The 23,402-nt window shown below is 49.2% G+C and overlaps 2 protein-coding genes across 3 annotated transcripts; both read right to left on the bottom strand.

The window, feature by feature from the left end:
• Positions 1-566: 566 nt before the first annotated feature.
• Positions 567-8,367, bottom strand: MYOZ1 (myozenin 1). 2 transcript variants are annotated; one of them, XM_040242481.1, is made up of 6 exons: positions 8,259-8,367; positions 6,763-6,853; positions 5,682-5,860; positions 3,513-3,771; positions 2,982-3,147; positions 567-1,058 (listed from the first exon to the last, which is right to left on the bottom strand). In XM_040242481.1, the coding sequence occupies exons 2-6, from the start codon at positions 6,833-6,835 to the stop codon at positions 827-829; spliced, it is 909 nt and encodes a 302-aa protein (XP_040098415.1). In that variant the 5' UTR covers positions 6,836-6,853; positions 8,259-8,367; the 3' UTR covers positions 567-826. The 2 variants fall into 2 exon arrangements, with proteins under 2 accessions (XP_040098415.1, XP_040098416.1); XM_040242482.1 differs by having other exon boundaries at positions 6,763-6,876; positions 8,259-8,366.
• Positions 8,368-11,178: 2,811 nt separating this feature from the next.
• Positions 11,179-20,781, bottom strand: SYNPO2L (synaptopodin 2 like). Its single transcript, XM_040242411.1, is given in 5 exon segments — positions 11,179-14,911; positions 18,123-18,637; positions 19,068-19,219; positions 20,494-20,535; positions 20,537-20,781. Coding segments are annotated over 5 exon segments (2,955 nt in total). The 5' UTR covers positions 20,600-20,781; the 3' UTR covers positions 11,179-12,728.
• Between the last annotated feature and the right edge of the window lie 2,621 nt (positions 20,782-23,402).

The raw sequence follows: 23,402 nt of genomic DNA, 5'->3' as shown, positions 1-23,402 counted from the left end.
CACAATTGCAGTTGCCCCTATGACCCTTAGATCTTTTCCTGAAGTTTTCACACAGAGCTAGGCATACCATAACTGCAGCTGGTTTCTCCCACTTCCTTCTCAATTCCAACATGGCTCCCTATTCTACTCCATCCTTTCAGGGATTTGTAACCTTTGACAGATATTCCTAAGCTCACCCTGGTGTCATCTGGAAGTCTTGTGGCATGCTCTCATTCTGTGATAATTGGATAATCTTGATTATCCCAATTTCTAATCAGCTACATAAAGAGAATTAACACCAGAGTCACCAATGCCTAACTTCCTAAACACAGCACACAATTACTTCTTAGCTTTGCCCACACAGGGGCCAGCACATGTGTTTGTGCTGATTGTCTTATGTTGGTACTACTGAGTAAGTATACGCCTATGAATGTGGTTTGGTGGGTGTGGATATGAGTGTGGGTATGTAATCAGAATTCAGGTTTAGTCTTGAAGTCTGAATAATGAACGTATGGTATTTTACTTTAATTAGTCCCTGTGTATTGTTAGCCTCAGTTTTTGTCTGCCCTCAAATATCAGAGGAAGAATGAGTTCATTTCCTTGAAGTTTATTAACTGTTTCTGAAGGCAGAGCAAATTCCATAAAAGAGCAGGTTCCATACAGAGCAGTGGAAGGGGAGCTCTGAGTTGGTATGAAAAGATGCTTGGAGTGGGGACTTCGAGTGAAAGGTGAAAAGAAAGATCTTTCCTTGCTTTTTCCCTCCATTCCCACAAGGATCCTGCTCAGCATTCCCTCTACAAAATGAAACCAGAGGGGAAACTTGATACAAAGTAGAGGCGGAAACACCTCACAGCTCCTCTGTTTCTCCATCCAAGGGGATGCTAATATCCACATTGTAGTCTACAGGCTCCCCGGAGCTCAGCCAGGGAATAGGGGTTCGATTGAAAGAAGGCCTGTTGGAGAGGTTCTGGTTGTAGAGAACTAAGGGCTCGCTCAGCAAGGGCCCCAGGTCAAACTTGGGCATCTGGAAGGTCATGCGTTTGGAGGCCTTCTCATATCCACCATAAGGCATTGCTGTCCTGAAAAGGAGAAACATGATTTCGTTAAAAACCAGAACAAAAGAAAAAGAGGGTTTTTTTTTGTCAGTGAAATGTTACCCTGTTTGAAGGATGGAGAAGTCTGTGAATTCTAGTTTAAGATCATTTCTGCACTGCTTTGTCTTCTTCTCCCTTAGTAATCCATTCTGCCTTCTGGTTTGCTTGTTTCCCCAAGGCTAATAAAGAGAAAAGTAGTCTAGAGGGTACTAAATACTCTCATGGATAGCTGTAATCCAAACCAGTCAAATTTCAGAGAAATTAACAACAAACACTAGAGGCCCAAGGGTCTGAGATCACCTTAAATTATAATGTAGAGACCTCCCTCAAAACCCCTACCTCACCTCCAGTGGATAATGTGTGCCCTAAATAGGAAGAATTAACATTTCCTGAAAAATCCAGGCACCTCAGGACCAAAGGGCTTCCCTGGTAGCTCAGCTGGTAAAGAATCTGCCTGCAGTGCATGAGACCCTGGTTTGATTCCTGGGTCAGGAAGATCCACTGGAGAAGGGATAGGCTACCCACTCCAGTATTCTTGAGCTTCCCTGGTGGCTCAGCTGGTAAAGAATCTGCCTGCAATGCGAGAGACCTGGGTTTGATCCCTGGGTTGGGAAGATCCCCTGGAGAAGGGACTGGCTACCCACTCCAGTATTTTGGCCTGGAGAATTCCATGGACTGTATAGTCCATGGGGTCCCAAAGAGTCAGACATGACTGAGCAACTTTCACTCACTCACTCACTCACTCACTTAGAACCAAAAGCAAAAGCATTTCTCTAGTGCTTCCCTGTCCTGTTTTCACACAGTCTAGAGAAGCCTGGAGAAAGAAATGGCACCCCACTCCAGTACTCTTGCCTGGCAAATCCCACAGACGGAGGAGCCTGGTAGGCTGTAGTCCATGAGGTTGCTAAGAGTCGGACACGACTAGGCGACTTCACTTTCACTTTTCACTTTCATGCATTGGAGAAGGAAATGGCAACCCACTCCAGTGTTCTTGCCTGGAGAATCCCAGGGACGGGGGAGCCTGGTGGGCTGCCGTCTACGGGGTCGCACAGAGTCAGACATGACTGAAGCAACTTAGCAACAGCAGCAGCAGCAGAGAAGCTTAGCTCCAAAATGATAGATATTTGAGCCTTATTAAAGTAGGGTATGGGGCCTCCCTGGTGACTCAGACCGTAAAGAATCTGCCTGCAATGCAGGAGACCTGGGTTTGATCTCCAGGTGGGGAAGATTCCCTGGACTAAGTGGACTAGGGAACGGCAACCCACTCCAGTATTCTTGCCTGGAGAATTCCATGGACAGAGGAGCATGGTGGGCTACAGTCCATGGAGTCACAAAGAGTCGGACACAACTAATTAACACTTTCACTTCATGTTTTACTTCAAAGTAGGGAATAAAGAAACAGAATCTTCAATAATATTATAATAACTGTGTGGTACGTAATCTATAAAAATACTGTGTCACTGTTGTACACCTGAAAACAATATAATGTAAGTCAGCTATACTTCAATGAAAAAAGAAAAGAGAAATAGAATTCTACTACAAGGACAGTAATGAAAATTATAACTTTAAATGAAGGGACCCCCCGCCCAAGAGGCCTTTACATGTGTGTAATATATTATTCCCATTTCACAGTCAAGGCAACCAAGGTTCAGAAGTAGGGTTACTTTCCTACACAGCTAATAACAATGAACCAAAATTCAGATCCTGCCTCCTAGCGAATTTTTCCTTCATCATACCATGCTGTTTCTCTGAGCTAGAGTAAAAAGGGCAAGAGCCTTCAATTAGGGCCCCCATATTACTCCTACGCCTCCTCAGTCTCCTGAAACATCTGAACCAAAGTCTCCATTCCAACTAAGGACACGTTGGCATACACTGGAATGCATCAGGTTCCTTTCTCAGCCCCCTTACCTGTTGAAGGACTTATACTTGGGGAGTTCAGCTTTGGCCCCATAGGCCAGCAGGTCGATGCCAAGTTCCACTTTCTGTTGGGGGTCAACCCCCATGGCTTTCTCCCATGGGGAAATATAGGTCTTAAACACAGTGACATGTTTTCCTTCTCCACCTGCCTGGTTGTCTGGCAGCCGAGGGAGAGAAATAATAGTCAAATGATAGCAGTTAGGAGGAAACGGAAATTAGTCTAGAGCTCTGTACTAGAGAAGTCGCTAGGGGCTGGGGACCAAAGGTAAAACATGCTAGTAATTGTTTATGGTTTGCGAAACCATGATAGCCTGGAGTCAGATATGTGATGAATGAGAGAAAGGTGACTGAGTGATAGGACTTCTGGGAGGAACAGACATGTCTCTATATCATTCTGGACCCAGAAGACCCGTCAAGATATCTCAGCAGGACTTTCCTGTATCCAACACCCAGGCCAGGCCTCAGTCCTGGGGATTTCTCTGTTTTAGGGACCAGACACTTGACTCGGGTGAGGATACTTACCTGTTCCTGTCTCGCCAACCCCTGCTGTGCCAGCAGCACCTCCTCTGCCCGCATGGCCCCCAGGACCACCTGCACCCCCAGATCCAGGGCCAGAGCCAGACCCAGAGCCCTGACGATGGTGTTGCTGGTCAGAGCCATACTGCCCAGCAGAGCCACTTCTCCCTGCCTGGCCTCCGACACTGCTCTTGCTGTAGGAGAATCCCTGGCCAGCTGTTCCCAGCTGTCCCCCCACTGTGGGAATGAACTTCTGGAAGTGATCCTGAAAAGAAAGGACAGAGTGAGGGGAAGGTTAGCAATGGGCACAGGGAATACCATAGCCAAGTATGAACTGATCAGAGACAATGGCCAACTCAAAGACACTGAATCCTCTGAGACTTCCCCATCCACTAGATGTTAGTGGATAAACCTGACTGAGAGAAATTAAACTCTCCTTAAGGGATACAACCCCATTGGCTCAGTTCTTCGAATTACATCTAGGATAGAGGTAAGTTTTTATCCAAACTCCCCTTTCCCATCCTTACTGATGCAAAAAGGATAGAGACTTCTGTTCCACTAAAATTTGAGAGATTGGGTTTGGCATGGAGAACCCAGCCTTAATTTGAGGAACTAAGGAGATCTCTGCCTCTCTCCCACCATCTTGTCTAACAGATAAAAAGTGTGTCTCTTCCTCTCCCTTCCTCCTTTCGGTGCATAGGGAACCAGGACTTCCTGACGGTGAAACTGTAGCAGGTAGGGGGAAGGGTGGCCCAAAGGGCAACACTGGATTCATCCCCAAAGCCTAAAAATAACCCTGCCAACTCCTTCAGGAGGCTCTCCTGGCCACCCACCACGCACACCCCCACGCTCCACCCAGTGTAACCAGACACAGGCAGGGAGGAGGGCTTTTGGCCTCCTAAAGTTAGATATGGCCGGCTCAGCAATTTTGTTCTGCTCATACATATGGGCCAATGGCAGACACTCCTGCCCCTGGCCCCATGTAGGCATCTATTTTCACACTCCCCTGGCTGCTTGGGAAAGATGGAGGGGGAAGAAAGGAAATGGAGACGATCCCCTCCTCCTCAGCTGTAACATCTTGTGCCTGGCCCCTCTCCAATCCCTACTTCTCTTTGGAGAATGACCCTGACTAAGGGATGTTGGGCCTTAATGGATGGTTTCAGTCCCTGCATCTATGGCCCTTAGACTGACCCTTAAATAAAAGAATGGCTCAAGAGATGGCTATAAAAATTCACTTACCTCTTTCTAGGGTTGCGAGATTTTTGCACACACAAAAAATCACAGGACACCAGTTAAATTTGAATTTCAGATACACAACCATAGTTTTTTAGTACAAATATGCCTACATATTCATGGGACATATTTAGATATAAGAAAGTATCCATCATGTATCTGAAATTCAAATTTAACTGGGTATCCTGTATTTTCTAATTTAATTTTTATGTCCCAAATATTTCATGGGACACACTTATACTAAAAAATTATTGTGTATCTGAAATTCAAATTTAAATTATCTTTTTGTTTCTTTTTTGACTGTGCTGCATGGCTTGTGGAATCTTAATTCCCCAACCAGGAAGAGAATCCAGGCCCCTGGCAGTGAGAGCACCAAGTCCTAACTACTGGACCACCAGGGAATTCCCTAAGTGTCTTCAATTAAGAAAAAAGAAAGTTACATCCCAAATATTGTGCGAGATATACTTTACAAAGAAACTATTTGTGTGTATCTCAACTTTATTTTTGTAACTGAAGTAGAGTTGATTTATGTATAGATTATACACCATTTAAAGGCATTATAAAATATTGGCTTTATTTCTGGTGCTGTAAATATATCTCTATAGCTTGTTTAGTGTGCATCTCAAATTTAAAACATAGGACCGGGCATCCTGTGTTTTAGCTGGCAATCCTATCTTTAATACTTAACCATACTGGGGAGGAATTTTCTCTCTGAAGGTGTGGTACTCCTCACCCTGCTTCACCAGCTCTAAGATACAAATTCAGTTTCGGGGTGGGTCGTAATTCACCCTGCATCTATTGGAGGCATGCTATATCTGAGGGGTTAATGAGTTTATAAATTTGCAGGGAGGGGAGGTTGATAATATTTTGAAAACTCTGGGCCTGCCAAGAAGCTGTCAGAAGAGGCACTAGGCTTCAAGAGTTGTAGAGTTCTGAACTTACCATTGAGCTGTCAGAGAAGACATCAGGGTGGTTTTCATAGATAAACTTCTCCACACGCAACTGCCTCAGTTTGAACATCTTGGAGCCCCGGTTAGTGAGCAGCGAAAGCTCCTCCAACATCACATCTCTTGGGACACTGATCTTCTTGCCCAGGTTCAGGCCTGAACTCTCTTGTCCACCTTTCAGGGAAGTGGGGAGGCAGAGACAGGGAAGAGGAAAGTGGGGTTTTCTAGTTCCAAATGCAGCTGCCATCCGCAACTAAGCGTGTGTGTGTGTCCCAGTAGAGATCTCTGAGGGCAGCAGATGCTGTCTCTGATGTCTGGTTAAATTCTGTCTAGTCTATGAGGGATTTTGATTTCCTGGGTTTGGAGTTGGAGAGAACGCATGGGAAATGAGGTGTAGAGGGGAAGGCAGGGGGAATACTAAAGTGGCGTGGAGAGGGTACATGGGTAAGAGAGGTATGGGGTACAAGGCAAAAGAGTAAAGAAACATCATAGGTGGAGAACAGTGGGGAAGCCATAGCATGGGGGGAAGCCCAAAGGCCACCTCTAAATATAGACTCCTGTCTCAACTTCTTTCCCTTCTCTTCCTCTCATAAACTCTGGCTGCAAACAGCCTCTCGGTATTAGGAAAGCTCGTCTACCCCCAGGAAAAATGCTCAAAGAATTTTCTGTTTTAAGTGCTCAGACAAAGCTCCTTAGTTCTGGGAAAGAAGTAAGGAAATTAGGCTCTTATTGAGACCTTACTCTGTGCCAGTCTGCAGCATATATGTTTTTTCCTCAAACACACCTCATTGACCTGTGGGTCCTGTTGTCTTGGACCTGTGCTGGGTAACATGGCAGGGATAGTACTGTCTCAGATTACAAGGTGAAAAGGGTGGAAGGGGGAGTAGTCAGTGTTGAATTCGTTCTTGTTCTTTCTTCACCCCCACCCCTGTAAACCCCACCACCACCCCAAATTCGTGTCTCTTCATATCTTTTCACCTTAAGACATATACAACCTTATGATATTTCTGGAACTCTTGGGCCAGAGATACTCTTACTAAGAAGTCCCATACTAGGTAGGTGCGAACATGCCATACCTCCAGTGAGTTCCATGATCAGCTTGCTGGATTTCCTCTTCTTATTGGGGGCTGGGGTCCCTGAGAGCGGCATTGTGGAGGTGGATGGAGCCTGGACAGGGTGGGAAGGGGAAGCTGAAGGATGGACAGGGTGTAGAGTGAGTGTCTCCAGTAAGGTACTGCTTAAGGACTTTCAGGAAAAACACTTCATTAGATTTTTCAGAGAAAAGGCTTCCCTGGTAGCTCAGACAGTAAACAGTCTGCCTGCAATGCAGGAGACTTGGGTTTGGTCCCTGGGTCAGAAAGATCCCCTGGAGAAGGAAATGGCAACCTACTCTAGTATTCTTGCCTGGAAAATCACATGGACCATGGACGGAGGAGCCTGGCGTGCAACACCCCATGGAGTTGCAAAGAGTCTGACACGACCGAGCAACTCACAAACACACACAGAAAGTGAAAACCCATTGCTTTATGGCTTCTCTTCTTAGGAAGCAGAGCAGAAAGTATAGATGTACCCCCTGTTCCTACTTTCTACCAACCTCTCTGTTCAGCTGTTTTACACAGAGATGGTGCAGAGTTTAGGAATATAACGTTATTTTGGGAATAAAACAAACAAATTACAGGTAGGGCAATGCACCCAGATTTCATTGGTTTGGCATGATATGAAGTTTTTATTTGCATGGGGCTCTCAGTTTGGGGCTGTCATTCCAAGCTCTAGTCTCTCAGTTTTCCCCCAAGCCCCAGGGCAGGGGTGGGGAGGTAGGGGTGGAGCAGAAAAAATGTTCTGCCAGCATTGAGGAGATCCAGCCAAAAACATTCTCCATAGGATGAAGAGGTTATTGCCCCTCCCTTGGGCCAGCTGGATCATGGCCTGGGAGGTCACAGCACGGCTTCTGCTCTCTCAGTCACTCCCCCCACCCCCCCCAGCCCTGACTGGACCCTAGAACCAGAGTGCAGAGGGAGGTCACGGGACATTTGAACCTTGATGCATATCAATTCAGCAATATCACAGCAGCACAAAATTCAGGGAGGACAGAAACATACTCATAGGACCTGGCAGTAGATGGGGACAAGCTGGAAAAAGATACAAATTCCAGCCCCTCCTTCACAGAAGCTGGGTCTCAGCAAAATGCAGTCTTCTACTGAGTCCTATCTCACAACACACCTGCAATTTTACTTGCTTAGTGGGGTCTGCTGCAGCTGGAGCCCAGGAACTGCTAAATGGACTTTCCCTGTACTCCTCTCAGCCCCAACTAGGTTCTTATTTTCCACCCAGCCTCTCAGTCTCCACCCCTCTGCCCATTTCTTCAGTGCCTCCCCCAACATTTCAGTTCCCCCACCCTCTGGAGTCCTTCTCCCTCCAACTCTCTGTGGCTCCCCTGAACTGGACAACTGGGGAATAAGTATAGATGGAGGAGGGGGGCAGCTCCCCTGGGATCAAGGGTCACTGTTACAGACACAGACACAGCAGTGACAGAAGGCGCTCCAGCCCCTTGGGCCATCAGCTGGAGACTTACCGGCTGCTCAGGCAGTGGTCAGCTCTCCCTGGGATCCAGCAGCTCTGGAGGACTGAGCTGCTGTGACTAGAGAACCCGAGCTAGGCAGGCGTGGGGGCAGCACTGGCAGTGGGGGAGGGAGCGTGGTTATTAATAGAGATGATGAGCGCAAGCAGCTCAAATGGCACAGGGGGTACTGAGACCCTGGAACCAAGATCCCGCCCTCCTGGCCCAGAGGCTCGGGAAGGGTAGGAAAAGCCTTTGGAATTCTCCCACTAAGCTGTCTGAGTCAAGGATCACTCTGCCCAGGGACTCCCCTTCCTTGGCACCTAGAGGCTCAGATCCAGAGAAGCACTCAGGGAGAAACTGAAAACTGAGAGGGAGAGAGGAAGCAGGCAGCAAGTGGTGGACAGGAATTTGAGTGGGAGAGTGAGAACCAGAACTTGTCTGGAGAGCCATGCAGAGCCAATGTAGGCCGGGGCTTGAGGGACATGTGGGTGCATTTTGGGGGTGGGAAGGCTTAAGATGCTATGTCTGGAGAAGGGAATTCTGTTCACAATGTTTTAAGTGCCCTTTGAAAGTTCCTGGATAAGCAAGTCTTTCTTTTGGGAGGGCCAGATCTTAGCAGGATAAGGGACCAAATTAACCAAATCCAGTGCTTAGGCTGTCAGGGATGATGTGGGGCAAAACTTGAGCCAGTTTCCTCATCTTTACCCCCATTTGCTGTTGGGGTGCTCAGCTCAGCCTACTCAGAGGACAGAGGTCATTTCTCCCTGGATAGATAGCCTTCTTCCTGAGAAGGACATAGAGGCTTCTGACGTGCCAGGGCTTTACTCTCTGAGGTTCCTACTTAGAATTTTCTGGACTATCCCATTCACACTGGTCTAAAGAAGCTTCTGGGCTGGGGCACAACCTTGAGAGCACCCTGGAAATCTGACATTTGCCTGAGCCCTTTCTCAGTAGCTGCAAGAACACCCTGGATCCTCCTGTCTTCTGCTCAGGTTTTGCAACCAGCTGTTTCACCTCTGCTGGAACCACCACCATGCTGTAGCTGCCTTAGGAAGTGGCTTCTGTAGCTCCCAGAATACCATTTTGCCCTTCTGTGAGCTATCCACTTTTCCTGACCACATCCTTTTCCCATCCTGAACTTTATAGGTTCAGGTTAGATTGCCGGGAGAATTATCAATAACCTCAGCTATGCAGATGACACCACCCTTATGGCAGAAAGTGAAGAGGAACTAAAAAGCCTCTTGATGAAAGTGAAAGAGGAGAGTGAAAAAGTTGGCCTAAAGCTCAACGTTCAGAAAACGAAGATCATGGCATCCGGTCCCATCACTTCATGGGAAATAGATGGGGAAACAGTGGAAAGTGTCAGACTTTATTTTTGGGGGCTCCAAAATCACTGCAGATGGTGATTGCAGCCATGAAATTAAAAGATGCTTAATCCTTGGAAGAAAAGTTATGACCAACCTAGATAGCATATTCAAAAGCAGAGACAATACTTTGCCTCATGTATGGATGTGAGAGTTGGACTCTGAAGAAGGCTGAGCGCTGAAGAATTGATGCTTTTGAACTGTGGTGTTGGAGAAGACTCTTGAGAGTCCCTTGGACTGCAAGGAGATCCAACCAGTCCATTCTGAAGGAGATCAGCCCTGGGATTTCTTTGGAAGGAATGATGCTAAAGCTGAAACTCCAGTACTTTGGCCACCTCATGCAGAGTTGACTCATTGGAAAAGACTCTGATGCTGGGAGGGATTGGGGGCAGGAGGAGAAGGGGACGACAGAGGATGAGATGGCTGGATGGCATCACTGACTCGATGGACATGAGTCTGAATGAACTCTGGGAGTTGGTGATGGACGGGGAGGCCTGGCATGCTGCAATTCATGGGGTCGCAAAGAGTCGGACACGACTGAGCGACTGAACTGAACTGAACTAGGGGCCAAAAGTTCTCCCTGCTCCCCTCTACTTGGCCTCTGACCAAACCAGTTTAGCCTCCAGATACCTCATCTTTTGTCCTTTTCCTCTGTTCTCTCCTAACCCAAAAAAGCAGTTAGACCAAAAAACATAAGTAGCAAAAGGTGATTTTGTCATCATCACCATCCTCCCCTCAAAACCCACAAAAACCAACCAAAATTTTGGTCTTCTATGGTTGAGTACCTAAAACTACTATGTGAATGAAGACAGAATATGTATTGTAGGCTTTCTGAGCCCTTGCTTTGGAATTCTGTGTGTGTCATACATGCACGTTCAGTCCCTTCAATCGTGTGCAACTCTTTGCGACCCCATGCACTGTACCCCTCCAGGCTCTTCTGTCGATGGGATTTTCCCAGCAAGAGTATTGAAGTGGGTCATCATGCCCTCCTCCAGGGGAATTTTCTGAGAGGCTGCTTACCTTTGACAGGATCAGGGTCATAGGGCTGGTTATTGGCACAAATCTGCCCCCTGCTGGTTAAACTGGAGTAATAGAACTTCCCTTCTCAAAAGTCTAAGTCTAGCCTGCTTTCCAGTGCCTTCTCTTTTATTAGTCTCAATCTAGGCTGATCCACCTTCTCTCTCCTTCTTCCTTCTCTCACCTCACCTTCACCTTCAGCCACTGCCTTTCCTTCATTCCCTCCAGGCAGCTGGAAAATGTTGATGGCAAAAGGGTTAGAGGGCCTTTTCAAATTGTCTTGGTTCTGTAAGCTTAGGCCTCATCTGAGAGGTATGGAGCAGGGGATGGAGACGGGGAGAATCTAGACAGAGGGAACCAAATGGAGGTGGCTACTTGGGATCAGGATAGAATTGGTAGAGAAGAGCAAAAGGCCTTGGGGTGAAGGGCAGAACAGTAAAAAACAGGAGGGCAGGAGCTGAGAAAAAGATCAGGATTGGGGAAAATGAATTAGATAAGATGAAGGGGAGACCTGGATTTAGGCAAGAAACGAGACAAGATGACAACAGAAGATATAGGGCATAAGTTTATTCTTGTGCACAAACCAAAGCACTGTGGTTCACACTCAATAGGCAAAGGAAATGATCAGTTTCCAGGTCAAGCAGCAAAAGTGACTGGTGGTCATGGTGAGAGGGGAGTCCGTATCTCTCTAGGACAGAGATCAGGACCTCAAGCTGGAAAGGAATAAGAGCTAGGATTTACAGGATGGGGGAGCACTAAAAAGAGGTTTTGGCTCTGGGTGTTTCCTTACCCTTTCCCAGGTAGTTATGACAAGCTGCAGAAGACAGAGGAACAGATTCACAGGAGGGAACACAGATATACCTGTTTTTTCAACATTCAGCACACATTCTCGCATCCCTCTACCATCATCTTCCTTCTGTCTAACAAATACATATTTCTTCCTCATATTTTCTCCCAGTCCCCCTTTTGTACACGACTGGTTTCTTATTATCCAATATTACTCCACCAACACTGCACTCACCCTAACCATGCTCCTCTCTAAGTCTCAATCAATTTCATTCATTTCTGTCCTGCTTTTGGCTTCTACCATACTTGCCACATTAAGGTTCTTTTCCCCTTCCTTTCTGTCTTAGGTTCATGAGGCCATGAAGCCAATGATTTGGTCATTCTCAGAGGAGATTTTCTTTTTCATTTCCTGGACGCTTTGTTGCTCAGCATGGGCCTCTCAAGCTGTTAGCTTTCTGAAATCCTGAGGAACAGAATTCTTAGTTCTATTCCTGGTCTAACTGATGTAACCCAAACCCATACAAACTGCCCTGGTCCTTCGTGTCTCCTCACACTCTGTGAATTTCACAAGATGCTCTACATTTGCTGCAGATGATGATATTTAACTCTAGTCAGTCTCCTTCTCCCCTCCAGACATTCTATGTGAGGACAAACCTCTATGTCCTCTATGTGAGGACAGCTGACTCTTCCTTCATCAGTGCAAAGGTGAGACCCAGATTGGGTCTTTATGTAGACTTCTCCTCTTACTCTTGCCTCAGAGAGAAGAGTACATCTGTGTTCATGCACACACTTGCACATTCACACACATTCACAGACATACACATGCCTAGGAATATACCAGCCAAGCTGGGAAAGAAGAGTGAGGAACAGCAAGTAACTTAACGCAAATAGGGGGTCAGTTCAGTCCCTTTGCTGCCTGTCTGGTAGTGAGCTTCTCGCCTGAGGTCTTAGTAGTAACTTGCCTGTGTGTTTCTCATTGAATGTTAAAACAAGGCCCACAGAAAAAGGCACAAATGTAGAGAAATAGGGACCAGCACAGGAGTGTAGGTGAAGAGACCTAAAGACAGAGATCCAGGCAAGGAACTACGAAGAGAAGCACAGACACCAAAGCTGAGAGAGTAGGCTGGAAGGCAGCAGGGAGGTTGGGAGCCAGGAGGAAGCTGGGGAACAGGACACCAACTCCAAAACTATCTCTGGCAGGGGGAATTTAGCCTGCTTGGGGGCAGGGGGCGGGGCAGGGAGAGCGTTGGGAAGGAGAAGCAATTTTAGGAACTGGATGTTCCACCTCCCCTTGGTCCTGGGAGCTGTGCCCTGTTCAGTGGTGGCCCGCCCCAGGCCTCCACACATGAGCCTGCCATCCTGTTCTGGTGGCTGAGAACCGGGGCCTGGCTACTTGGAAGCCACAGGAGCTGGGGGAAGTCCCAAGACCCCTGGGAGACTCTGGAGGAGGGGGTGGGCTAAGGACAGGGGCTGAGGCCAGCTCTGTCCTCCAGATGGGCTCATCCAATGTAGTGGCTGCTCTGGGAGCAAGCACAGTGGGGGTCAGGGGTTCCGCAGTGGGCTGGGGCGCTGGAGTTGAAAATCGGCGGATCTCCTGGACTCTGGCAGTTTTGGGAGGCCCTGAGGAGGTGGGTCCAGGAGTCGGGGGGACCTCATCAAAACAGAACATGGCAGTTTTAAGTTGGTAGGGCTGGTGCCGCATGAAATCCAGAGCCTTGATGCCCTGCTTAGTGGCTGCCCGAGGCCCCTGGGATTGGGTCTTACTAGGGTGAGTTCGGGCAGCTTGGGGGAAAAAGGGTGAGAGCAGTGGGTTGTAAGCAATAGGAGGTGGGGCACGTATATTGGGTGAATATTTCCAGGAAGAGGGCAGTGAAGGGGTAGGAGAAGGGCTTCTGGGCCGAGGGCCAAGGCCAGGACCAGGTGGAGCTTCCACCACATACCTGTCCACTCGGCTCTGACGTTTGGCAAACAGCTCCCCACCCCTCCCCTGAAGCCTTGGTGTTTCAGGGATTCCAGCCGAAGGGGCCGCCCCGTTCACTAACCCATCGAGGAACGCTCGAGAAGGGGGCTTAGGAGCCACTGGGGGTGGAGTCTTAGGAGTCGTAGGGGGTGGGGTCTTGGGAGCCATTGGAGGCGGGGTTTTAGCTGTCACGTGAGGCAACGTCTTGTAACTCCTGCCCCCTGGTGGCTGCATGAAATTGCAGGCTTCAGCCCCGAGGCTCAGAGCATCCTCCTCGGGACCAGATTCCGCGCCCCCAGCCCGGGGTTTTTCATCCAGGTTTTGCACCAACGATAGCAGCTCGGGGTTGGGCGAGTTCTTCGTCTCCTCATTTCCTGACCGGAACATCTGCTTTCGGGTTCCCCGACGCCGGGCCTCCTGGAGGATGCCCGTGCGAGCAGCTGGCACGGAGATGCGTTGCTCCCGAGCGCTGGGGGGCTCAGGGGCCGCCGTGCTAGGGGCAGGCGCTTCTGGGCGCGCAGCAGGTCGCAGAGGCGACGACAGGAAGATAGAAGCGGTGGAGGTCATGGCAGCTCCGCTAGCGGGGGCGGGGGCCTCTGAGGCTCCGCCTGGTGTAACAGGACGTTGAGGGGCTGGGATGTAGAGGGAGCTGGTGGCCGTCACGGGGCCGGGGGGACGTGGGGTGCTGGGGGAAGCGGGGACTGGCACGTGGCTGGGCACCCCTGAAGTGAAGCTGGGCACCCCTGAAGTGAAGCTGGGCACGGGAGTGGTACCCTGCGGAGGAGACAGGAAAGGCGGTGGGGCGGAGCTGAGGCCTCCCAGGCTCTCATTTGCCCTCTTGGGAGCTAGAGGTCGGAAAATCACAGAGGTGGTACCTGACCGCTGCCCTTGTAAGCCGGGAGTAAAGGGCCTAGCTGAACGGTTAAATATGCTTGGAGCTGAGGTAGAGGTTCCACAGCCAGGGAGGAAAGGTCTGGGGCTGGCCACAGGGGCTGGCGAAGGGCTGGATGGGAGCAGAGTCGCCTCTGGCGGAGCGCTTTGTGGCCGAGGTGGAGACTGCAGGCCCTGCCCGTTGAGCGTGGCCGCCGGACCTTCCTGGGCCAGCTGCTGGGTGATGGAGGCTGCGCGCTGGCGCTGCTGTTCAAACAGTTGGGCCCCTCGCCCCGAGGCCTCACTCAGCGGCCCTCCCAGCCCCCGGTCCTCTGCTGTGCCTGAGCTCGGCCTGGCTAGCTCCATGTCCAGGTAGGGGCTGTCCCAGTCGGACTGGTTGGTGAGGCTGCGGGCGTCGGAGAAAGCCTCTTCGTCCAGCTCGGACTCACTGGTTGGAGGCAAGCCGTCCTCCTCCTCAGCGCCGGTCCCCGCGGCAGCCCCAAAGCTCACTAAGGTGTACTTCTTGGCTCTCTGCCGACGTTTCTTAAACATCAGTACCCCCTTGGAGTGGGGGTTGGGGGCTGCGGTGAGCAGGGCTGCAATCGTCCGGCATTTGGTCTTGGCCTCCTTCACACTCCTCTCTTGGAGGCTCTCTGCCCTTTGTAGCTCTGAGGAGAGGACAAGCGGGGTGGTCAGTATGCATCTGTGAGCCCCAAGGTTCTCCCCCTCCTCCCAGTTCCTTTAGGCCTCTACCTCTGGCCTTTTCACTGGCCTAACCCACAAGGGCTTTCCTACCTGCGGCAAAGTCCTCTGACTTGGGGGCAAAGTGGAGGTGAAAGGTGAAACCAAGGACAATGGAAGGGAAGGCAGAGCCTAGTTGGCTGCCCTGACACCACTCTGACCACACAGCTCTCCTCTCTCTACTCTGCTCCTGTCTTTCTGGAAATCACTTTTACTCACACCACGCACTTGTCCCCCCCTCTCCCTTCCATTTCTGGCTGGCAATGTGAGGGTGGAGGATGCGGGGGGGTCACTTGGCATGGCAGGCAAGGACATGAAGCAGGTCCCAGCGTAAGAAAAGATGAGAAGGGACACTTCTCCCACCAGAGACCACGTTAGAGGGCTTCTCAGAAAGTTTGGGACTTCCCCTTATCCTACCCCTTACCCTGTACTAAGGATAAAAGGATCCTTAGCAGTGGTGATCTTCATTCATAATTTCACAACCATCATGTAAACCACGTCATATGCATTCACAGAAATAACTCCCACACATCGTTTCAACAAGAATATGGCTCTAGGGAAAGGCACCTATGAGCTTATGCTCTCAGATGTATTCTTCTCCCTCATTCCCATATACTCTAGCTTATATAGACCCCAGTTAATAGACACATGTGTAAATCCATGTGTCCACACAAAAACATCCATGCATAGCCCAGGTAGCTCTTCTTCCCAGAATTCCCCTAGCCAAGACACCGTCACTAACAGTTGGGACAAAATTCTGTGGCTTCTAACCTCCAAGGCACTCCTTTGTGCCTTAAACCCCTGCTACTCACAGCCAGGGATGGCCTCAGATCCGAGATGCAGGAAAAGCCAGAGTGTTGCTCTCCAAGGCGAGCTTCCAAATCTTTAGGATATCTCAAGGTCACCAGTTGATACAATCTCCTTTCCCCCAAGCTGAGGGTGGGAGTGGGGTGGGCTTCTTTTAGAGTCAGAGCTGCCCCCTATATTTCAAACCTTCTAGGTAGAGTGCTCAGGCACCACCACCAGGCAGGCACAAAAGGACTGTGTGCTAAGGGGAGCCAGGACAGGACCTCCCAGGCCATGTGGGGCCCGGGAGGTGGGGCCAGGAAATGGGAGAGGCTGTCCTGCTGTTAGGACCCTGACTTGGACACAGTTACTCTCTAATCCATGATCCCCAGTTCCTCCTGAAAAATTCTTGAAATTCCACCTACTTTCCACTCAAGATATCAAGCTCCTTTCTAATTTGGGCAGTCATTCCGCCCATTCCAACATTTGTACCACACAATAGTACTAGAGATAGGCACTGGAGTCATAGCTTAGTTCAGATTTTGCTTCCTGGGAGAGTTACTTCATCTCAATGAAGTTCAGTTTCCTCATCTGTAAATGAGGCTAACGGCTACCTCACAGAGTTGCTATGAGGATTCAGTGAGATAATGTAGGTCAATTTAGCATTTAACCTAAGGTCCACTATGAATAATCATTACTATCAAAGCTTTCTTGATACTAGCTGCACACAAGTGTCTTGTTCACTCATTCCTTCTCCCAGAGACTCCTACACACATGCTTCCATATATTCATAGGGTACTCACACTTCTCTCTCTCACACACACCCTCTCTCCATGAGTTTTCCACAGCTCATGTTGTCACAAACCCCTGTGACATGTGGCCATAGCATTAGCCCATCCTGAGAAAAGGGCAGTGAAACTCCTGAGAAAAGAAGGAATAGGAAGGCAACAAGGAGAAGGGGGTAAGGGGATAAGATCTTCCCCAAAGACCTCCCTTCCTATACCGTTGATATAGTCCCTTTCATTCTAGATTCCAGAACTCTCTTGGCTATGGGAGGGTAGTACCTGCATAGAATGGGTCCTGGAGCTCAGGAACTGGGTTTGGGGCTTTGTCGCAGCTGGCTTGGCTGAGGGGCTCTTGGCTGATGGGCTCAAAAGTCTCCATGCCGAGAAAGGCAGTGTTGGCTGGAGCAGGACCAGCTTGAGCCACCCCCAACGCCTTTTAAAGCCCCTTTGTCTTGGCCCCAGAGATGGCAGCTGAATGAGCTCACTGTGCTATTTTTGGAGCCTGGCCCCTTCCCTCCTCTCAGCTGCCCCACAAGCCCCGGTGTGATGGACGTGGGCACCTGCCTCCCGCCCACCCCACCCCCCGCCCCCTGACTCCAGTGCACTGAACAATGAGGTCTGCTTGGCTAAAAATATCCCTGAGCCACTGACTACAGTCTCATCCAGCATGATGGGGAAGGGAGAGGGTGCTAAAAGGAGAACTGGGGTTAAGCATGGGATCCTAAGTGTATATCTGGAATTTCTTGGTGGGACATGGGACACTCTCAGGAATGTCAGAGGGTGAACTGTCATGTCCTTAGCCTCTATTCCAGACTTAGAGACACAAAATTCTATTGATCAGGAATCAGAGTGGTGGGAGAGAGGAGCGAGAGATGAGAACTAGGGGGTAATCCTGAGATTTCCAAGGTGACGAGAATGGAGTGCTATGGGAGGCATAAGACAGGGAGAAACTTCACTCTTAAACCTTGTACTGTAGCTCACATCAAAAATAGTAGAGAGCCCGAGATAAGTGGAATAGGCTTTTTCTGCCCAGGCCTACATTATCGCCTGAGATAAGAAGCCAAAGATCTCTCCCTCCACCACTTCCTAGGGATCTCATGACTATTCCATAGCCTCCCAGTCCCCAGGAATCTTCATGGAACTAGCAATGCCAAAGGCAGCTCTGATGTTATGCCTGCAGTAACACTGAAGAGTCCCTATGTCCCTGTCCTGCTTCTAAATACTCCCCTGCCCCATGTCTGTGCTCCCCTCACCCATCTGACATCTAGCAATATCATAACAATAGGCAAACTCGTCATCAATTCATGTCCCTTTCCAACTTCCCTACTTAGGCCGTTCCTGGGTTAGGTTGAAGAAACCCCCTGTATCTTTTTATCCCACTGGTTCAAACAGCAAAAATAATGGGGATCGTGAGACTAATTATTCCCCCCCCCTTCTCCACCTATTCCCAAGACTGTATTCAAGGGAAGCATAAGGTAGATATTGATAGAATGTATGGTTAAGGGGGGTTAGATTTAGGACTCAAACTGAAGTATCCTGAATAATGAAAAGGAGTTCATGCACTCACTGGCTTGTTTGGCCTTCTGGGCATAGGTGGTGGTAAGATCTTCTGCCACTGGGTGGGGAACAGGCCCCACCATAGGGATGAGATGAGGGCCAGGCCGGAGGGGGCCATGGGGCAACAGCAGGGCCTCGGCAGGGGGTGGCTGAAGAGTTGTCCCATCCTCCCAAGATGGGGAGCTCACACGACTGTCACCCTGGCTGGGAGGGCCAAGGACAGCAGGTGCCGGCTCTGCAGGGCTGTCAGACAGGTAGACCTCATCCGGTGGGGCTCCTGGAGGGGTGGGCCTTGTGGGGCCTCGGCGGCGGGGTCGGCGGGGCTTTTCCTGGGTGGCTGGGCCATCAGCATCACTGTCTGTCTCTCCATAGTAAGCCTCACTGTCAGGGGGCGAGAGGAGGCTCCCGGGCTGGAGAGGCTGGGGAACTGGAGCTCCTGGGGGCTCAGGACTCAGTGGAGACAAGGGTGACCGTGCCTGAAGCTCACCCGGGGATGGAGATCGCACAGGTCCCTCGTCCTCTACCCTGGATGGGAAAGATGACAGAACTTGAGAAATGAGCTGGATGACTGATAGCTAGAGAGATCTAGAGGAGATGGGAGAAGGCCGTATGGGGAGAGAGGGGACTGGCATTTGGGTGAAATGGATGGGCTGGATAGAGTAGCGATTTGAAGATGAACTGGGAGGCAAATCTGCTTGGCAGGCTTTGAGTGGAAATGGGCTTAAAGAGAGATATGATGATGCAGAGACAGGCAAGGAGTCTAAGACAGGCCCACGTACCCACATTCAAGTGCTCTGAAAGGCATACACAAACATCCATGCTCCAGCAAAATACACAAGCAGAAATAGGTACTTGTTAGTAGCTGAAGTCAGGTCAGTGAGACATAGAGCTGAGACAGGCAACGGAAGCCCTGGACTAGGGGGCTGGGGATAGGCTGGGGTGGAGGGATCCATACCGCCGCACAGTGAGAACAAGCTGATTCCCTGAGGCATCGATAAGGCCCATGGCACTGGCATGAGAGAGGCTGGTGCAGGAGACCCCATTGATGGCCAAAAGCTGATCCCTCTCTCGGAGTCCTGCTCTACCCGCCTGGCTCCGTCTTCGGATCTGAGAAGGTGTTGGAGGAGAGACTGTAGGTGAGGGAGGGCTCCAAGGGGGAATAGAATGAAAGGAGTTAGGACAGGAAGGAACCATGTGTGGAGGGGATTTTATTGGGTTAGCCAAAAAGTTTGTTCAGGTTTTTCCCTACGATCTTACTGAAAAACCCAAGTGAACTTTTTGGCCACCCAGTACTTTAGAGGGTAAGAAAGGGTGGAGGGGGCAAGGGGTGACAGTTAAGGGGGTCAATCTAGAGGGAAGAAAGTGCTAACTGGAGAAAATAACATTGTATGAAGGGAGGTAGGGTAACTGCTAAATGAAAGAGGCTTGGGGGAAAATGCCTGGGAGAGACGTACTGGAAATGGTGGTTATCGCCTCAACTCTTTCCTCCAAAGGAAATATCTATACTAGCCAATGTTCTTTCTCTTCTAGTCCTTGAAATCCTAAGCACCGTTATCTATACAGTCAAGATTTTAGAACAGTATTCCAGACTGGAGGGAGTCCAGCAGATTCTGAGATTATGACTGTGTGTGTGTTGAGTGTGCACACACATAGATATGTTAAAGTGATAATAGTAGTAGTGGCTATCATTTACTGAGCGCTTACTAAATGTTAGGCACAGTGCCAAGCACTCGACATGTTTTATTGAATTTAATCCTTCAGAACTTAGTATCCATGGAGTAGGTACTATTATTACCTACATTTTACAGTTGAGAAAAATAAGCTTGAGCTATGAAACCAAAATGGTAACAACTTCATCTGACAGGTCAGATCTTGCCATAACCCTCCTAGTACCTAAAATAAGTCTTGCCTAGTGAGAGAAAGGATCTGGCATAGGGAAAGAGGACTGAAGGCAGGGGCAGGGCTGGGCTGGGCTCAGCTGGATGAGACAGCTTCAGCTCATCACACACCAATTTAGTTAGAAATGAGAGCCTTCCCTACATTCCTGGAGTTTAGAGTAGAGAGGCACAGGCCCAGGAGATTGGAGGGCCAGCCCTGGGCCTCTGCTCCTATGGTGACACAGGGAACCGAGCCAGAGTCTTTCTTTTTCTCTGCTCCCAGAAACCAGGGATTCCCTTTCCTATAGCCCCCCACAAGAAGCCACTGCTCAGATACTATTCCCACCAGCCCCCATCAGATTTGAGCATGCTCCCTCGACCACCTGCCCACTCCCAGTCCACTTCTTCACAGCCTCCCACTTCTCCCCTATAGGCCATCACATGACTTTTCCCAAGTTCCCTTGGGTTCCCCTTTCCCTGAAACCTCAATATAGGCTCCCTTACCTTGGACACCTGTAAAGGTTTCCTCTGCTCGGCCCCCCCCCTGAAGTCGGAAGCCCCAGGGGGCTCCCCCTGACAGTGTGACCAGCACCTCCTCCTCAGCACCCATCGCTCAGCTTGGCCTACGGCCCTCGGAGTTTGGACAGCGTCCCAAGGAGAGAAGTCGAGGCGCTGGTACCCCGTCCGGCCTGTCTGGCTGTGCTGCTTCTGCTGCCCTAGGCCTTCCCCCCCACACCACACACCACAGGCAGGCAGCCTGGCCCTGAGATCAGTACAGTCCACACACGTGTCCTGTCAATCGGAGCTGCGCCCAAAATAGTTACCGGCTATACTCCCCTTCCTCCCCCAGCTGTGTTACTCCCAGAGCTAATTATAGTGAAAATTTCTGCCCTCCCCGTCCCCCATTCTTCTTCATGGACTTTTTATCCAGGACTCAGAGTACTAGCTCTGTGGGCTCTATCACTAATGTACATCCTTTCAGGGATGGTGCCTTCGCTGATGGGGTCATGGACTGATCCCAGCTGCTTTCCTCCAAAGCCGATTCCAAAATGGCAGCAGCAGGGGCCTCCATTCTTGAGCAAGGAATGGCTAGGTTTGTCCCACAGGTTGGCAAGCTCTCCAGAAAGACAGTGCCCCTTTGCTGTATGAATTAACCAATTAATCAAAGTGGATATCCATATGCCACTTGCAGTGCTGGGTACAATGTAGAGAAATTCTGACAAGCCTGCTCCAGCTGAAGTACTGCCTGTTTCATAAAGTTTTCCTGACTGTCTCCCAACTCCCTACCTATAGGATTAATCCTTCCTTCCTCTGGGCAAAATGTGTAGCTTGTTTATATGTCTGTTATTGTAGTTTTCAGCCAATATTAGTTTGTTTATATACCTGTTTCCCTCCTAGGTTGTGAGAGTCTTGAAGGCAAGGACTGTGTGCAACAGCCTTGCACAGGGAATAGCCCACAGAGCAATGACTGATGTAACAGGTGCTCAATGTTTGCTGAAATAAATTACCTTTTACAATACATAGTTGGTCATGGAAAGGTGGGTATAGATAGCTGTGCCTAAACATGTCAACCCATGTTAATAACACAATACTTATTTTTAGGTTTCCATTACATTAATATCCCTATATTAATGTTATGCTGCTCTAATTATTAAAAGCTACAGTTTCCTGGAATAGGTGCTCTGCTAGCCTGCTAAATGCTGTTTGCCTTGGTGTATGATGTAGTCATGAAAAGCTCTTGGAATTTAGAGTCAGAATTGGACTTGGATTCTTGTTATATTATTTCTTAGCTGCGTGACCTTGGGCAGTCACTTGACATCATCAGTAAAAAGAGTATCTAAATATCCTTTCATTCACTATTCAAACATTTATTGAGTATAAGCTAGTAATACCGGAGAAGGCAATGGCAACCCACTCCAGTACTCTTGCCTGGAAAATCCCATGGGTGAAGGAGCCTGGTAGGTTGCAGTCCATGGAGTCACTAAGACACAACTGTCTTCACTTTCACTTTTCACTTTCATGCATTGGAGAAGGAAATGGCAACCCACTCCAGTGTTCTTGCCTGGAGAATGCCAGGGATGGGGGGAGCCTGGTGGGCTGCCATCTATGGGGTTGCACAGAGTCGGCCACGACTGAAGCGACTTAGCAGCAGCAGCAGCAGCATCTAAAATACATGTAAGCCATTGTGCCATACCAGTGGCTTTCAATTACCTCTACACATTGAAATCACCTGGAAAATTTTGAAAGCTACTGTTTCCTTAAAATAGAACTGTATATAGGATTAGATGATGTATAATGGCATTTTACATATTATATAAATTTATATATTATACACACACACACACACACACACACTCAGGCTCCTCAACCTTAGGGATTCTAATTTTACTGGCCAGTTTTAAAAGCACTGCAGGTGATTCTAATGTGCATCCAAGACTGAGAACCAGCGTAGGGATACAGAAACCAATAAAATGCAACATATCAGTCTGTATTCTCAAAAAACTGACTTGAGGACTTCTCTGGTGGTCCAGTGGCTACGACTCTGTGCGCCAATGCAGGGTGCCTGCTTTGATCCCTGGTCAGGGAACTAGATCCCACATGCCACAACTAAAGATCCCGCATGCTACAGCGAAGAGCTGGCATAGCCAAATAAAATTAATCTTAAAAAGAGAGAGAAACTATGAATTTAAACTCTACTACTTACTAGGAGTGAATTAAGCAAGACAGAGGATACCTACTTTCCTATGCATGAGCATACATGTTAGGACCGGAAAGATGGTGAACTATGTCTGGGCAGGGCGAAGCCACAGGAAACTCTGGTGGAGGTCCGTAGCGGTAGCGGTCCTGACGTGCAAATCGGTCGTCTGACCCAGGTATAGGGGCGAAAGACTAATTGAACCACCTAGTAGCTGGCTCCCTCTGAAGTTTCCCTCAGGATAGCTGGCACTCTTGCACAAACCATGCAGTTTTATACGGTAAAGCAAATGATTAGAGGTCTTGGGGCCGAAATGATCTCAACCTATTCTCCAACTTTAAATGGGTAAGAAGCCCGGCTGGCTGGCATGGAGCTGGGCGTGGAATGCGACTGCCTAGTGAGCCACTTCTGGTAAACCGTGGTGCTGGTAAACAGAACTGGTGCTGGGGGATGAACTGAATGCCGGGTTAATGAACCCATGGGTTCAGTGGGATAAATGATGTGGCAATTGCTCAACAAATGTTAGCTAAATTTCACAAATTACTAATCCAGACTAGTGGGTCTTAAATCAGTGTGCAGTGGAATTATCTAGAGGGTCATGGCTTGCTGGGCCCCACTTGCAGAATTTCTGATTCAGTATGCCTTGGATGGGCCTGAAATTTGTGTTTCTAACAGGTTCCCAAGTGAAACTGACACTGTTGACACCAGGATCACAGAT

The sequence above is a fragment of the Oryx dammah genome, unplaced genomic scaffold (assembly GCF_014754425.2).
Source record: "Oryx dammah isolate SB20612 unplaced genomic scaffold, SCBI_Odam_1.1 HiC_scaffold_6, whole genome shotgun sequence".
NCBI classification, from domain to species: domain Eukaryota; kingdom Metazoa; phylum Chordata; class Mammalia; order Artiodactyla; family Bovidae; genus Oryx; species Oryx dammah.
The sequence above is the reverse complement of the archived record's forward strand: the minus strand, read 5'-3'. Positions and strand labels throughout refer to the sequence as shown.